This window comes from Anguilla anguilla, chromosome 12 (genome assembly GCF_013347855.1).
Source record: "Anguilla anguilla isolate fAngAng1 chromosome 12, fAngAng1.pri, whole genome shotgun sequence".
In the NCBI taxonomy this organism is placed as follows: domain Eukaryota; kingdom Metazoa; phylum Chordata; class Actinopteri; order Anguilliformes; family Anguillidae; genus Anguilla; species Anguilla anguilla.
In genome coordinates, this window is record NC_049212.1 from 17613108 (window position 1) to 17628819 (window position 15712).

Sequence of the window (15712 nt, forward strand, 5' to 3'; positions counted from 1 at the left end):
GTGGTCCGCCTTCCAAAGTATCTAAAAAACAGTCATTCGTTTGATGAGTACCCTCAATCACTTCCAGAAACAACATCCCTTATTTTTTATTCAGTGTAGCAGAACATACACAGTTATCCTTTCCCTGCTTTCTGCATTGTTTGGCCTTAGACGGCACCCCAAACACTGAATACTCCATACCTGGAACTGTTACTCTGTGCATTTATTCAACAGACAAAATTACAGCAAATATGAGATAGCAGCTCAGCAGTGGATGCTGCAAAACGTAGCCACAATCTTTGAGACAAGGATGCTGGTACTAAACATGAAGAGAAACATGCTTTCTCATAGTAACAACTGTACAATTATCTTATTCCTGCTGTATATGTATATATCTGTACAAAGGAATCATTCTTTGAGTATTTTTTTAATATAAAATTAAATATTTTTTAATATTCAGTGTATAAATGTATGGTCCTTTGTTATTAGACAGCATATGATTGGATACACTGTTTTTATGTAATATACATATAGATTTTTTTTATTTTTTAATAAATGGAATGTTTCTTGTAAAATGAAGCAAAATGTTCACACAGTGCAGACAAGAAACAATGAATTCCTCTGGGAAGGTTGGGAGTCGGGAAGGGTTTAGGATAAGTGCTGTCCAACAGAATGCGATCGATGTTCAAGCCACCAAATGGTGTGCACTGCCACACACGCGCACGCGCACACACACACTCCACAGGTGAGTGTCATCAACGTAAGGATAATGTAATGTAAACGCACCCATGTTCTGCTGACAAATTGTGCGTGGATTAGAAGAGTTTGGGTTAGGTCTGGCACCCGCCTTTAACAAATACAAGCAACAGGACGCCTGGAGTCAGCGAAAACAACCGAAACACAAAAACATCAGCGCAACAGCGACTTCAAATTTCACAGAAATCCCAACGAGGACAGCAATCCCACGCCACGAACGAGCACACAATAAACGGGCGCGACGCGTGTTCCGTGTCTCCCAGCGCCGTCTGCACACGGCACTCCGTCACGGGTCCTCCAGAGCATGCGTGACTCTGCCTGTTCACACCGAGCCACCGGAGGGAACTGTATCAACAAACGTCCGGGAAATGTCCTCTCGTTGGATGAGTTCACTGGTCCCAGTCCAGTCCCGACCTGACACTCGTCATCCAGTACCAACAGCCTCAGAGCCTGCAGGCCCTCCAGCGCTGGATCCAGTACAGTGGACTCCTTAGCCTGGGTCCTAACTTGGGTTTAGTTCCTGCCGGAACAGGTTTAACCACATAACCCAGCACAAATCATTACTGTGATTGGCAAGACCATCCACATCCCAGTCATGCAAGGCGAGCTAACACGCCAAACAGAGCCAAAGTGAAATGACCAATGTCACGATAGCTATTGTTCTGAAGTGACACTATCATGATAGGATGGGTACATGAAATTAAATACAGGTAATCATGATAATCCACTTATACAATAATAATGATAATGACAAGCGTAACTAATAACAATAATTATAATGAAAGTAGATAATGGACTAGTGGCAGAGTAACAGAAGGTGCGTGTGTGTATTTCATTATGTTTTGACTATAAATAATTCCCAGTTAAGGCATGTTCTAAAATAAGGGGAAAAACGGGATGACGGACTGAAGAGGGGCTGGATCTGACGGTCGGTCCCCGTGGAAGGGCTGTGGATCGGGTCACCACACAGAACACTGGTCGACCGGGCGCATGGGGGAGCCACTCGGACAGTGGAACACGCGGCCAAACTCATCAAACTGTGACACACTTCCAATAACCCTGCAGGTGGGGAGAGAGAGAGCATGTATTCCAGTCAGTCCCTGAGAGTAACACACAGACACACACGCACACACATTGCATTGTATGTAGTGTGTCACTGCATTCTGTGTAGTGTATGTTATTGCATTGTGTGTAGTGTGTCACTGCATTCTGTGTAGTGTATGTTATTGCATTGTGTGTAGTGTGCCAGTCGTTGCATTGTGTATAGTGTGGCAGTTTGTCAGGTATTGTATCAGAACTGTGTAGTGAGTACCTGCAGTGCTCAGGTGCGTGCTTATCTGTCAGCAGCTGCAGATAGATGGACTGGGCTCGCCTCTTCATGCACCAGTTCTGTCAGGAGAGAAGAGACGGCTGTCAATCAGAGCCAAGTGAGTGATTCATGGGAGTTAAACACAACAACAATAGGCTTAGGGATCGTGGTAAAAAGACAGTCTATGCAGTATTGTGTGAATAGGGGTCATGGTGAGTTTTAGAGGGCTGGGAGTATAGGAATGGCAGTGTAAGGGGACGTGTGGAAAGCACATTACCTGCGCGAAGGCAATGAAGAAGAGCTGCTCGTGGGTGTATTTGAGTCCAGGTAGGGGTCTCTCTGGACCATGGTCTCTGACCCACTTCTGATATGCCTGTCAGGAGAGGAGGAGGGGGTGAGAGAACTGAATCCCACAAGCAGTTTAATGTGCTGTCACAGACCGAACAGGGTACAGAGTACAATCTGCATACACAGTGTGAGACCCACAGCAGGACTTATGGAGATATTTATACAAACAATGAGAGATTCAGTGAGAGAGAGAGAGAGATGTGCAGAGTAAGACAGGCAGAGGCTGATAACAGAGACTCACGTAGTAGGATAGTTTTAGGCCGCCCATGTCAGCGATGTTCTCCCCCAGAGTCAGACGCCCATTTACCTACAAACAAACTAGGGTTTAGCATGGATTTGAGAACTCTGTCTGTACACGGCAGCACCACTTTGTACGTACGCACATTTGTGTGTGCATGATGCTGTTTCAACGTGTGTGTTTGTGCAACTCTGTTCGCGCGAGGGAGGTTCACCTTCAGGTTGTAGACGGTGAAGTTGTCGTACAGCTTTATGATGCACTCGGCTCTCTTCTGAAACTTCCGGAAGGACTCCTCTGTCCACCACTGCTTCAGGTTGCCATGACGGTCGTACTGCCCCCCTGTGGGACACAGTGTGAGTGCACCTGAACGCTTGCTTCCTGCTCTCATTGGCTGTGGCTCTCAGTGCGCGGACGTGTGCTCTCACCCCAGTCGTCGTATCCGTGCGTCAGCTCATGTCCGATGATGGCTCCTATGCCTCCATAGTTGAGAGACCTACAGAGAGGCGAGGGGTGAGTATTAATGACTATACAGTTTTCCCACTGTATCCCAATTTGGAATTGCCTGTTGTCTGTGCAGTACCTCCCATACGAAGAAGCAAAAATGAGAGTGCTTCTCTGATGAATTCTCCCCCAGTATTACGCCACACCAGGGCTGCCCAATCGACCTGGAGATCTACCTGTAGGTTTTCATTTCAACCCTAATCTGGCACACCTGACTTTACTAATTAGCAGCTCAAGGAGATCCGTAGCTGTTGAATGAGGTGTGCTCTGTTAGGACTGGAGAGGAAAAACTACAGGATGGTAGATCTCCAGGAAAAGGGTTGGGCAGCCCTGCCCCACCCAGTATTACAGGAGAGAGCCGTCACTGATCAGGAGAAAGGCATCTCTCTAATAACAACTGATAGCTTGTGCTTGCCTGACATGTTGTTTTGGGAAAACAATGAGGAGGTAATATGAGGCATCCTTGCTGATTTACACCCACCATATGCCTGGCAGGAAGAAGCTAGTTATTATCCCATTGCTGTAGACTCCCAGTCTTAGTCAGGTGCGAATGGGGCGGACACTCAATTCAGTGATGTTATGATCATAGGGCCCAGCTGTCTTGGTTAATAATAAAACAATGAGATTCATCCTCTGGGCTGATGTAGCTACTTACAATTTCCCAGGAGTGATGATCTTGTCTTATGAAGTAAATGCTGCTCCAGTGAGAGCTACAATTCAGCTGTACTACCACTGAATGCCACATGGTGGCGGTAAAGTTACATACCAGGGCTTACTGAAAAACAATTTTTGAACTGCTGCACACCCAGGCCATTCTGACCTGGTTTATTTTTTTGAAGTGATCTCCTAGTCATATTTTAATCACGTAAATATATTCCAAAAACACTTTCTCATTCTTTAATATATAGTAAAATGCATTTACAGCATATCAAGAAAAAAAGGATGAAAAACAGAAAACAAGCAAAACAACAGAGAATATAGTAGATAAGCTATTCAAAGAAAAGAGAAGGTAATCAGTTAAAACATCCTTTAAATAAATGTGATAGGGTTTCTCTCTCTTTGCAGGTCATTATCTAACTATACAAAATAAAACTCAATAAATATACACATTTATTTCAATTTTTAATTCTTAAGATTGATTCCGTACGTAATTATGCTGCAAATATATGTATTTGTATTTATGCTGTCTTCGTAAAATAAGATCCTTGCAACAGCAACTTCAAGTCAAAAAGATGCTTAATGTATACGATGCACAAACCCAGTGCAACTGAAAATGAGTGATACTAATAGCAAAAAATGGAATGTGCAAAAATCACTAATACATTTTAATTACACACAAAAATCACAGCACATAACCACCATTTCAGCAAGGCTTTTCACAAGGGAGCACAGGACAGGCAAACAGAGGATCACTAAATTTCTATCTGCTCTCATGAGGTTATTCAATTGCAGGTTGAAAGGCTCACGTTGACTGAAACAATTAAGTGATCAATTAACTTTAAATTAACAAGTCACAAGGTTTGATTGAACTACTGTTCTCAAAGAATGTCCCGATACACGGCCATTTTTACCAGCGAGAACGAACAAAAGATACTACTGCCAGAACAACGCGATTCTAACAAAGGGCAAAAAAGGCTGCAACTTACGAGTAAAGTATTACAGGACGAAAAGCTGCAGTTCATCTGAGCCATTTAGACTGTATTAATCACAGAATGCTACAAGCTACAGAATGCTACTAGAGGAAGGAGCGTAAACTGAGTTCTTCATTCAAATCCCCTGTTGACATTGTACCGGAGAAATTAATCTGCAATGCTTCAAGTCACTTTCTAGTGATGTAGGATACATTCTACTGATTGTTTGAGTGGATTGATTGATTGATCATATTCGGTCTGAAAAACTGTGTAGCATAGCTCTAGGTCTCGTGTCTTTCATTGATGCTTGCGTGCATTTTGTTTCAGGGTTCTCCCATTTTAACTTGATGTATGATTATATGAATTTAATCTGCTATATTAATTATACACTTTTAACTTAACTTTGCCTTCATTTCAGCCTGTTCACCATTGTATAAGCTAATACTAGTGGCCCATTAAAGAAATATATTTATCTAATGGATGTGGATTTTTAAAGCTTGTTTTTCTGCTGAATTGGGTTGTGTTTTTTTTAGTAACTTCTAATTTAGTATCTTTAGCAGTTAGGAAGTTACAAAGAGGTACTCAAATTATTCAACTCCATTGCCATTCATCAATGACCCAAATGTACTTTCCTGACTATATTATCAGTTTAATACAACAAATGGTGGGTCCCAAGCTATTTCTCTGAGTGGTACCAGATTGTCTAGCAGGCTTTTGGTTATTACATTTTTTTTCATATTTACTGAACCAAACGTTACATATGCTTTTATATGTATATATGCAGTAAATTGCAGGAATTTTAATGAGCTCTTTCCTCTCCACGGCTCCATTACCCTCCATTTACCTGAAGAGCTGTCATTCAGCCATTTTGTTATTTGTTATTTGATTATATTTGAGCTGCACGGTGGTCCTTTTGCAGTGCCAGAAGTCTTGGGACTCAAGTGTCTTTTTGTCTTTTTCACCCTGGTTTTTTTTCTCACACAAATGTGTGGCTCATTCTGTACGAAAGATTGAAAATGTTAACTGGTTTAACACTGTCTAAAATGTAATCAATGACAACAATTTCCATCTGTTTAGGTTTCACTTGAATCTCACATACATGTTTTTATTTATAGTTCCATAGCCTTCTTAGCCTGTAAATTCAGTGTATATTTTTATAAATTAATTTGGCCATGTATTTTACTTGATCTTTGAAGTTATGTTCATCTTCTTTTTTTGTAATGGAAAGTACAGGGCATCTCTACACTTTTAACAGAGAAGCTTATAAATATTCCCTGTAAACACAATTTTTCCTGAAACCACTTTATTGTTTTGCATGATTGGCAATTTGGGCAATTAAAATAAGAATCAAGCTTCAGCAGCTCAATCCATTTTGCTTCCTGGTGGAATTAGCTCTGCAGCCTTCCTGCATTTCATATAAAAATCATATTGCAACAAAAATATTGTTATATAAAGTGAAGACTGGTCTCTTTTAATAATCAAGATTAGTAAATGTAACATGATCCTTTTATTATAATAATGAATTAATGTGAATGCTGAGGTAATGCTAGGAATATGGGCCATCACCCAAGTACCCTTTATTTTATTTTACTGCCAAAATATCAGATAAAACACACAAACCGTATTTAGCCATTTTTTCCATTAAGAATTCCAGTTATGCTTCACTTTCTGTAGCATATTGGACATTTTTTTTACAGACAAAAAATGATCTCATAGGAAAATAATATGTATATTCCCCTTGTGTGCACACTTTGATATCCTCCCACTGTCTCTCTGCCAACAGTGTTGGGACTCATGTCTTTTTGTCTTTTTCACCCTGGGTTTCTTTTTTTTCCCCTCACACAATTGTGTGGCTCATTCTGTACGAAAGATGGAAATTGGTGTCACTGATTACATCTTAGACCGTGTTAAACCAGTTAACTTTTTCAGTCACATACATGTTTTTATAGTTCCATAGCCTTCTTAGCCTGTAAATTCAGTGTATATTTTTATAAATTAATTTGGCCATGTATTTTACTTGATCTTTGAAGTTATGTTCATCTTTTTTTGTAATGGAAAGTACAGGGCATCTCTACACTTAACAGAAAAGCTTATATATATTCCCTGTAAACACAAGATCCGTACTGTGAAATGTCATGATTAAATATCACAGAGGAACTCTTTACAGGCTCTCTTTAAAAGTTCAAAGAGCATTGACTGCACAGTAAAACAAACAGCGTTAAATCACTCTGACAGAATACTGTTTACACTAACAGAGTACATTTAATCCCTATTGGACTCATATAAACATTGTTAGAGCTGAATTAACATTTCGCAATTTTCTGAGTGCTGTTTACTGTAATCCTGGATGGATAATTCTTCCATTACCATCATCTGTAGCCTGTACCATTCAGCATGTATCCTGAAACATTTCCAGCTTTCAAAGACAGAAGTCTGCAGCCTGTTGTCATGATTTTTCAGCATCCACAATCAGCAGGATGATGCTGTTTATAATTAACCCCCTGAAGAACAGATTTCTTTGGAATGTTTTTTCAAAAAATTTAAGTCAGTGTTCTCGAACTCAAATTTTTTCAATAACCAATAGCGATTGTTTCATCAGCAATAAAATGTTCAGTTAAGAACATCCTAATCACATATTTGATCTTACACTTAAAGGGTTAATATCCAAAAATAAAGTGATAAAACCCCCATTTTTTTGCAGGGCTCAAAAAAGCCTAAATCTTCCATGGGCTGAGCGCAAAGATATAATTGTGTGAGGGTGTTGGAGAACCAGAAGCGACTAATATAGGGGAACGAAAAGCTAACGCTACCGGGAGCGTTAGCCACAAAGTCCCGAAGGACAAAGGAAAGGGAACACCCACAAGTAAAACACAAAACAAATAAGATCCTTGGGAGAGCAACTCCCGCACACAAAGGATCATAAACAACAACCAAAAAAACACGGAGTAAAAAGCCACTCCGAAGGACCACCTTGTCCAGCCGTAAAACTGGCTCGCGAAACCAAAAGCGACCCGTGAAAACCAGGGCGAAAAGAGGACCAGTGGTACAGAGGCGAAGCTCTGGTACCAAACCCAAAACTGGTCTTAAAAGAAAATAGACAACTGAGTAGCAAAACTTACTCAGCGAAAAGAAAAACCTGAGACGCAGCTCAGAAAAACACAAACAAAGTACATTACCAGGGACAACGTCCCAATACCCACCGGCTCACACGAGCTCAAAAGAAAAGTATGAATACTCTTAAGGCGTCAGAATGCGCTCACAGCGCTAAGAGACTGAATCGCCTTAAACGAGGACACAGAACCAACCACAAACACAATTCTGTAACCCGTCCAACGAGCACCTATACCAATATCGTACCGGCTTTGTGATAATGGGGTTTTACACAGAAGCGCTGATGACTGTTCTGTCAGTGCTTATAAAGGCACCTCCCAAGGTGAAAATAATTGGGAATCAGACACCTCGAACAAATTAAGAAGTTCTCAAAGGCCGGGTGCCTTCTAGTGGCAACACAAGGCCACTACACCCCAGAACATGACAAAAGAACAGTCATCCAGACAGAACAATAAGATAGGCAAATTAAATGGCATGCTAAATAGCTATGTGAGCTACTTGACAACCGGACCATGGCAAACTAAATGTTCCGATGCCAGAAACTAAAAAAAGAAACAACAGCAGTCAGAGCCAGGGCCAGATGCATCTGAAACCTGTGCAAATAAATCATCCACTAACACAATGTATTACATCCTTATTATTGTTAGTACTAGTGCTTTTTTTTTCTTTACAATAATTATTATTGTAATGTAAATTATTGTAGATCTTATGATTTGTGTTAGCAGTATTGACTCATTTACTCTCAGTACTAGTCATTATCTTATGACCCATTTTTACAGACTGCAAACATTGACAATGTGTCAGGCATGATGGAACATAAAGCACTTGTGCCAGTAAAACTGAGGGGTGCAGTATACGGCAAAGATGAACCGGGATGCATACGTGGCAGGAATGATTTGCAGTACAGATCACAGGTGGGATATTTTGGGGTGCAGTTTTAGTACTTACTGTGGAAACTCAGGGTCATAAAGTGTAGGCTGCAGAATTCCAGCAGGGAAAACTGAGAGAGAGAGAGAGAGAGAGAGAGATAACAGCCAGAGTTATTATTTCCTACCACTTTAAAATAATTACCTGGCCTTACATTAATAATAATAATCATTTCTAGGTTAGCAGAAAGATGTGTGGTGTATTTGTCATTTCAGCAATATAGAATAAACACAGTTACACTATTAACAGTCTGTTTGTTCATGGGCATCACTTCCTGACGGATGCCACAAATCAGCTAATGTTTGTGTTGCATGGAAATGTCTAGGCAATAGTGCACCATTAATGTAACCAGATGATATTAAGATTGGTGGATCTGTGCAGAGCTGCTAAGAACTGATGCTTGTGAATAAGTAGTGCTGACAAACTCAGATTGTACAGTATCCAGTGAGTACGCATGTGAGTATGTTTTGTGCTCCAGTACAGTGAAAATCCCAGTCATTATTTTGAGAGTGCACAGCAATATAAGGACCCTGATATATTTAATTAGGGGACCAAAGGTGAGAGGGCACCTAATTTTAAATTCAGATCTGTATTTTTTCCCCTGCATTTTAACCCCTTTTGGAATAACACATTTGAACAATAGAATTTGTTTAAATTTGATTCCAGTTTCCAAATGGTCATAAACCCCCTCTTCCTCTACTGGCACACGCCAGTGCTGTAGAGCTTTATTGGGCTGTATGTGGCCACCAAATTATGTCCCACTGGGTCAAACTGGCTGTCAGTCAAAGTTCAGCATTCGCCGATAACGTAGAATTAACCATATCTCAATCCCAGTTTGTGAAATTGGGGCCACATTTTGGACACAAAGGCATTCAGTATCAATGTGCCTAATTTGATCATCTCATGTGACACAGTCACAGTGTGTGAGCCACACTTAAAAAGGATATTTTCATTATCAACTGGACCAACTGACATACAATTTAGCATGCCTAGTCCTTGGCCTGCCTTTCAGCAAAGTGGTCATTTGAAGGATGGATGGTAAACAAACGATGTAGCTATTTATGAGCCAATCAAGTTGTTTGTACGCTAAGGCTACAAATCTTGGACCACTTTTTTCTACTTCACAAAACTTGCCTGTATTGTATGAGCTTAAACAGTACATTCCAAGTGTATTCACGTAACACATTTTATGCCAGGAAGTCAGATGGTTTTGCGGCTAATTAAATTTCAGCAGTTACTCAGAGTATGCAAATAAGTGTCTCTCTCCAATTGTGCTTGAAATTTGAAAAACAAAAATGCAATCGTATTTATTACAAGTGCGTAGGGAAAGCTATAAAAGTCAGTATGTTGTTTATTTGACCTCTGTCTATACCCTCAATAAATTTTTGGCCCCAAGAAATTCACAACTGCTTTCACGTAGCATTATTTCAAATGAACAATTTTTTTAAAAGTCTACAATCCAGAACATATTAATCATATTTGCCTGGCATTGCCAGATGTTACATTTTAACAACAAAAACATGGTAATGTCACTTTATGTAGTTATTTAATGACATGCAAATCAGGGTATGAGCATCACAGTTCGGTACTTTGGCTGTGCAAACTTTTACGCATCACTAAACATCTGCCTTTCTGTTTAATGTTACTTTAACCTTTAAACTTTAATTGCTCCACAAACAAGTGTCAAAACAGAATATACATCTAATGTGAAGGAACATAGGAAATTAAAATGAGAGGTTTTTTTTGGGGGTGGGGGGGGGGGGGGGGGGGGGGGGGGGTGGGGGGTGGGTGGTTGGTCTTGCTGTTCATATTCTTTCACTAAAATGCTTCAGTAACACTGAATAAGTCTAATCAAGCTATTATGCTAATAAAATATAGTTTAACACTTTGAAACCTGGGGAGGGTTGTAGAGCATGGCTGCCCAATCCTGTTCCTGAATATCTACCAACCTGTAGGTTTCCATTTCAACCCCTGATTTGGCACACCTGATTCTACTAGTTAGGAGATCTCTGTTGAATGAGGTGTGTTTTGTTAGAGTTAGTGAGAACCTACAGGATGGTAAATCTCCAGGAACATGGTTAGGCTGCCTCGGTGTAGTGTGTAGAAAGGAGGGCTGGAGAGTGGGGAGGGGCCATAAATAAGTGTTGAAGTGCATGATGGGTACATTTTGAGACTGTTCTTCCTCCCTCTGTCCTCTGCCGCCAGCAGTGTATCTCTGCATTGATTTTCCTGAACTAAATTTAATTCAGAGGCAGACGCAGGGACCAGAGCCAAACAAAGACACTATTGGAAGATGACAGACAGCGGTGTGTGTGAGTGTGTGTGTGTATGTGTACACGTGTGTGCAACTGTGTGTTTGTGTGTATGTGCAGGGGCTGTGTGTGCACATATGCGTACTTGTGTGTATGTATGTATGTAGGTACATGAGCTTTCACATACCCATTTGGTTCTTGTTGGGGAGGTAATATGCATTGAGAGCCTGAGGGGGCAGCAGCCACCTACAGACAGGACAGAGAACATACAGACTGTTATCCCCACAGATCGTAATCCAGCACATGCAAATGAAGTTTTTCATACATGTTCATTTCTATGTTACCAAAGTTCCATTTATACATATTTAGATTGCCATACTGTATAAACTCAAGGGTCAAATCAAAGCCAAATAATGTCTTAGAGTTTGGATTGATATTAAAAATTGATTTTCAATTCCTGGACTGTATCGGCCCTGAATTCTCTCAATGGGGATGCCTCTGAGCTGATGAGTTCAGCTGGTGGGGGGGGGGGATCTGAAATATTTACTCTCTTTCTCTTCCTACAGTCGCAATCACACAGCCTACTGTGTGATCTAGGTATTCACTGATCCATGATTAAAAGACGAGGATCGAAATGGCTACGACTGAGACTCCGCACGGCAATCACAACCTGCGCCAATAAACGGTGATGTCACAGCGTGCCGCAGACCGTGCGCACTGATGTGTGCTCGTCACATCATTACTGCGTCATTACATCGCTTCTTCACTTACGCCGTCTTGTCCACTTCCTTGTGGATTTTTTTCACCGAAAGCTTGATGTTAAACTTGATGCTGTTCAAGACGTTTTTGAAATAGGTCTTCTCGTTCACTTCAAACTGAGGAAGGAGGAGTTACAAAAGAGGGGCGGGAGGGAGTGAGGTAAAGACGGGGAAGGAGACTTGTGTTAGAGGATGGTCTGTTTCACATTCAGTGTAGAGTTACATGACATTGCGAAACACCACCCTCTCCCTCCTTTGTACGCGTGGCTCATCCCCAAGTGGGCGTGGCTTACCCCATACTCCTCGTCAATCAGTTCTGGCTTCAGCAGAAAGTCTGGATATCCCATCATTACCATCATGTACTGCAGCTGAAAGAGGGAGGAGGAAGGCATGAAAGTGGGAAAGGAAAGAGAGAAAGACGAACAGACAGGATAAGGGATGGGGAAACTAAAGAACAAGAGGGGGGAAGAAAGATGTGTAATCCAAGCAATAATGAATCAATCAACAACAGACCCTTCAAATGACAGGCACAGAGAGAGGCAGGTTGTTGTGGCTGTGCCTCAGACTCTTCTGCGGTCACTGGGCGGAGCCATCGAAGGCATCGTATCCCATAAGGCCGCTGTGTACCGGGCCTTGGATTTGGGTGTTAAATGTGGCACACAGTCAGGACATGTCCGCCAGGAAAATTATACCTTTGCCCTCGCGGCCTCCTTGGTCTCCGCATCCATCCAGTCCAGCTCCTGGAGTCGGACATCCAGGGAGTGCTTTATGTCCTCTACCAGCTCCTGTACCTGAGAGAGGCAGAGCACAGCTAATAAAGCACTGAGAGCCAGAGAGAGAGAGATGGTGAAATCAGGAAGGAGACGGAATGTTCTATTTTCGTGGGACACTCCCCCAGATGCCTTCTGTTTCCCATCAGTGCGTAACGTCTTAAATGTTAAGGAGTTCATGACTGCTGCCTCTTGAACAGGCCGCTTTTGTAAAAGAGATTTTAATCTCCATGAGAATAACCTGAATAAATTAAGGATAAATAGAAAGTAAATCCTCTTCTTCATTATCGTATTATTACTATCATTATTATAACTAGAGAGAGTAGGAGGGGGTAGAGAAAGAAAGGGGGGAGAGAGAGTGAGAGTGAGAGAGAATTTATGTTCATGCTCTAATGTCTTTTTGTATTTCTATATGTACGCTTTGGCAATATTTGCTAATGTATTTCATGTCAATAAAATATTTTGAATTTGAATTTGAATTGTTGTTGACAGGCACACAGTGCCGTGTGTAGACCTATGGTCCTCACAGACATTTTTGCATCCAAAAGCATACTGCAACCTACTCTTTCTTCCACACATGTAACATGATCATCTACACACTCTGTTCACTTGTGAAACTCAGGTGTCATATAAAACACACAGACACATAAGAGGCGCCTGCCTTGGCCTTGCTGTGGGAGGAGAAGTGCTCCTGGACGAAGAGCGCCCCCAGGGCCATGCCGAAGTGCTTGTTGGCCTGCGTGAGGCAGAGCCGGCCCAGCTCCAGCTGCCGCTCCGTCCCGTCGATCTCCTGCGAGAACTCGTGGATGGTGCTGCGGAAGGCCGTGGACAGGTGCTCGCTCAGGGCCGCCACGATGCGCCACAGCATGTAGTTGTGCAGGACCCTGTGGGGACAGAGAGGGTGTGAGCTCACAGTGACCCTGTGGGGACAGAGAGGGTGTGAGCTCACAGTGACCCTGTGGGGACAGAGAGGGTGTGAGCTCACAGTGACCCTGCGGGGACAGAGAGGGTGTGAGCTCACAGTGACCCTGTGGGGACAGAGAGGGTGAGCTCACAGTGACCCTGTGGGGACAGAGAGGGCGTGAGCTCACAGCGACCCTGTGGGGACAGAGAGGGCGTGAGCTCACAGTGACCCTGTGTGGACAGAGAGGGTGTGAGCTCACAGTGACCCTGCAGGGACAGAGAGGGTATGAGCTCACAGTGACCCTGTGTGGACAGAGAGGGTGAGCTCACAGTGACCCTGCGGGGACAGAGAGGGTATGAGCTCACAGTGACCCTGCGGGGACAGAGAGAGTGTGAGCTCACAGTGACCCTGCGGGGACAGAGAGGGTGTGAGCTCACAGTGACCCTGCGGGGACAGAGAGGGTATGAGCTCACAGTGACCCTGTGGGGACAGAGAGGGTGTGAGCTCACAGTGACCCTGCAGGGACAGAGAGGGTGTGAGCTCACAGTGACCCTGCAGGGACAGAGAGGGTGTGAGCTCACAGTGACCCTGCGGGGACAGAGAGGGTATGAGCTCACAGTGACCCTGCGGGGACAGAGAGGGTGTGAGCTCACAGTGACCCTGCGGGGACAGAGAGGGTGTGAGCTCACAGTGACCCTGTGGGGACAGAGAGGGTGTGAGCTCACAGTGACCCTGTGGGGACAGAGAGGGTGTGAGCTCACAGTGACCCTGTGGGGACAGAGAGGGTGTGAGCTCACAGTGACCCTGTGGGGACAGAGAGGGTGTGAGCTCACAGTGACCCTGTGGGGACAGAGAGGGTATGCGCTCACAGCTGGGCCAGGAGAGGGAAAAGAAATGGCTCACACACCTGGCCTGAGAGACAGAGAGAGAGAGAGAGCATTAATCTGCATGGGAAGTGAAAGAGAGAGGGTTAACTCACACAGGAATGAGGGAGAGAGAGAGAGTGAGTGAGAGAGGGGGTAATTCATACTGGGAGTTGGAGAGATAAAGAGGACAACTCACACAAGGAGAGGCGGAAGTTACTTAACTTGACCTTTCAGTTTTGAAAGTCTTGGCAATAGAAAAGTAAATGTTACTCATGCCAAAGAGATAATGTGAACTGAATTGACAGAGAGAGAGAGCAAGAGAGAGTATAAGAGAGAGTTTGGGGGAGAGAAATCGCTAGAAAAAGAGGCAGAGAACACAGACAGGGTGATGAGAAAGATGGAACTTTGTATATTATTATTATTATTATTATTGTTGCTTTAGGCTCAAGCATCAAATACAACATGGCCTGTAGAAAGCCTGCAAGGCAACACAGAGCCATCTCATCCAGTTTATCATGTTATCGTGTGTTATCACGTTAGCAGAGGGGACAGAGACGTGCCCATGGCGATAAATGTGAAAGCGAGAGGGACAGGGGCCCTGTGGGAAGGAGGGATAAACAGGTGGGAGAGGGAGGATGGAAGACAGAAGGGAAGGAGGTGTATTCATTCAGGTTCTCTCTTCATCGCTGACTTATTCATCTGTTAAATGCAATTAGCTGCAGCTGCTTCACATCGACAATATTGTTTCAGGAGAGCTTTCAGACAAAGAGGCAGAGAGAGACAGTGTATAAACCACTACAGGAAAAATCACAGTCTAGGATTTGGGAAGAAAACAATGTGAGCAATTTATCCTTCTTTATAGTTCATTCTACTTTTGTTTGTACTGCCATTAACTGTAGACGTGCTTGACAATTCTACACAATACATGTCATATTTGTCATTTGCATGTTAAAATGAAAAAAAAAGAATGTTTGTATTAACAGGAGTTTTTTTTATTCCTACTGCTATCTTCAAAGAATAATATGAACTATATGCAACTGTTAACCTGGCAGCGCAGTGAAAAGATTTATTTATTTAGCAATACGTACAGAAATGTACTTCATAGTAAAAAAAAAATTTTGGAGAAAGGGTGGGGAGCAGAGGCAGGGGAGGTGTAGATTATTTTAAACGTTCAGATCTTCGCTCATTAGAATGCATGAGGGACTGCTGACGCTGCATCTCAGTGTGACTCCGCCCAGCCCCCAGACCTCCCTCGGACAAACTGGCTGGCGGGGCGGGCGGGGGCAGCCGGACAGACTGACTGACGGCTGGGCACGAAGTGGAGGGACACAGGGTGTCCCACAATGCAACAGTGTGAATGAG

General features: G+C 42.9%; 1 protein-coding gene across 2 annotated transcripts in view; it reads right to left on the reverse strand.

Annotated features, from left to right (window-relative positions):
* Positions 1-98: 98 nt before the first annotated feature.
* The window catches only part of LOC118209098 (endothelin-converting enzyme-like 1), a 27892-nt gene continuing 12278 nt past the window's right edge, over positions 99-15712 (reverse strand). For both annotated transcript variants that reach the window (XM_035384242.1, XM_035384241.1), the window contains exons 7-18: positions 13242-13464; positions 12503-12601; positions 12104-12178; positions 11824-11927; positions 11240-11298; positions 8822-8873; positions 3056-3123; positions 2845-2969; positions 2634-2699; positions 2322-2417; positions 2048-2124; positions 99-1794 (exon numbers count right to left, since the gene is read on the reverse strand). In XM_035384242.1, coding sequence (XP_035240133.1) covers positions 1695-1794; positions 2048-2124; positions 2322-2417; positions 2634-2699; positions 2845-2969; positions 3056-3123; positions 8822-8873; positions 11240-11298; positions 11824-11927; positions 12104-12178; positions 12503-12601; positions 13242-13464 — 1144 coding nt within the window. In that variant the 3' untranslated portion in view covers positions 99-1694. The remainder of the gene's footprint in view (positions 1795-2047; positions 2125-2321; positions 2418-2633; positions 2700-2844; positions 2970-3055; positions 3124-8821; positions 8874-11239; positions 11299-11823; positions 11928-12103; positions 12179-12502; positions 12602-13241; positions 13465-15712) is intronic.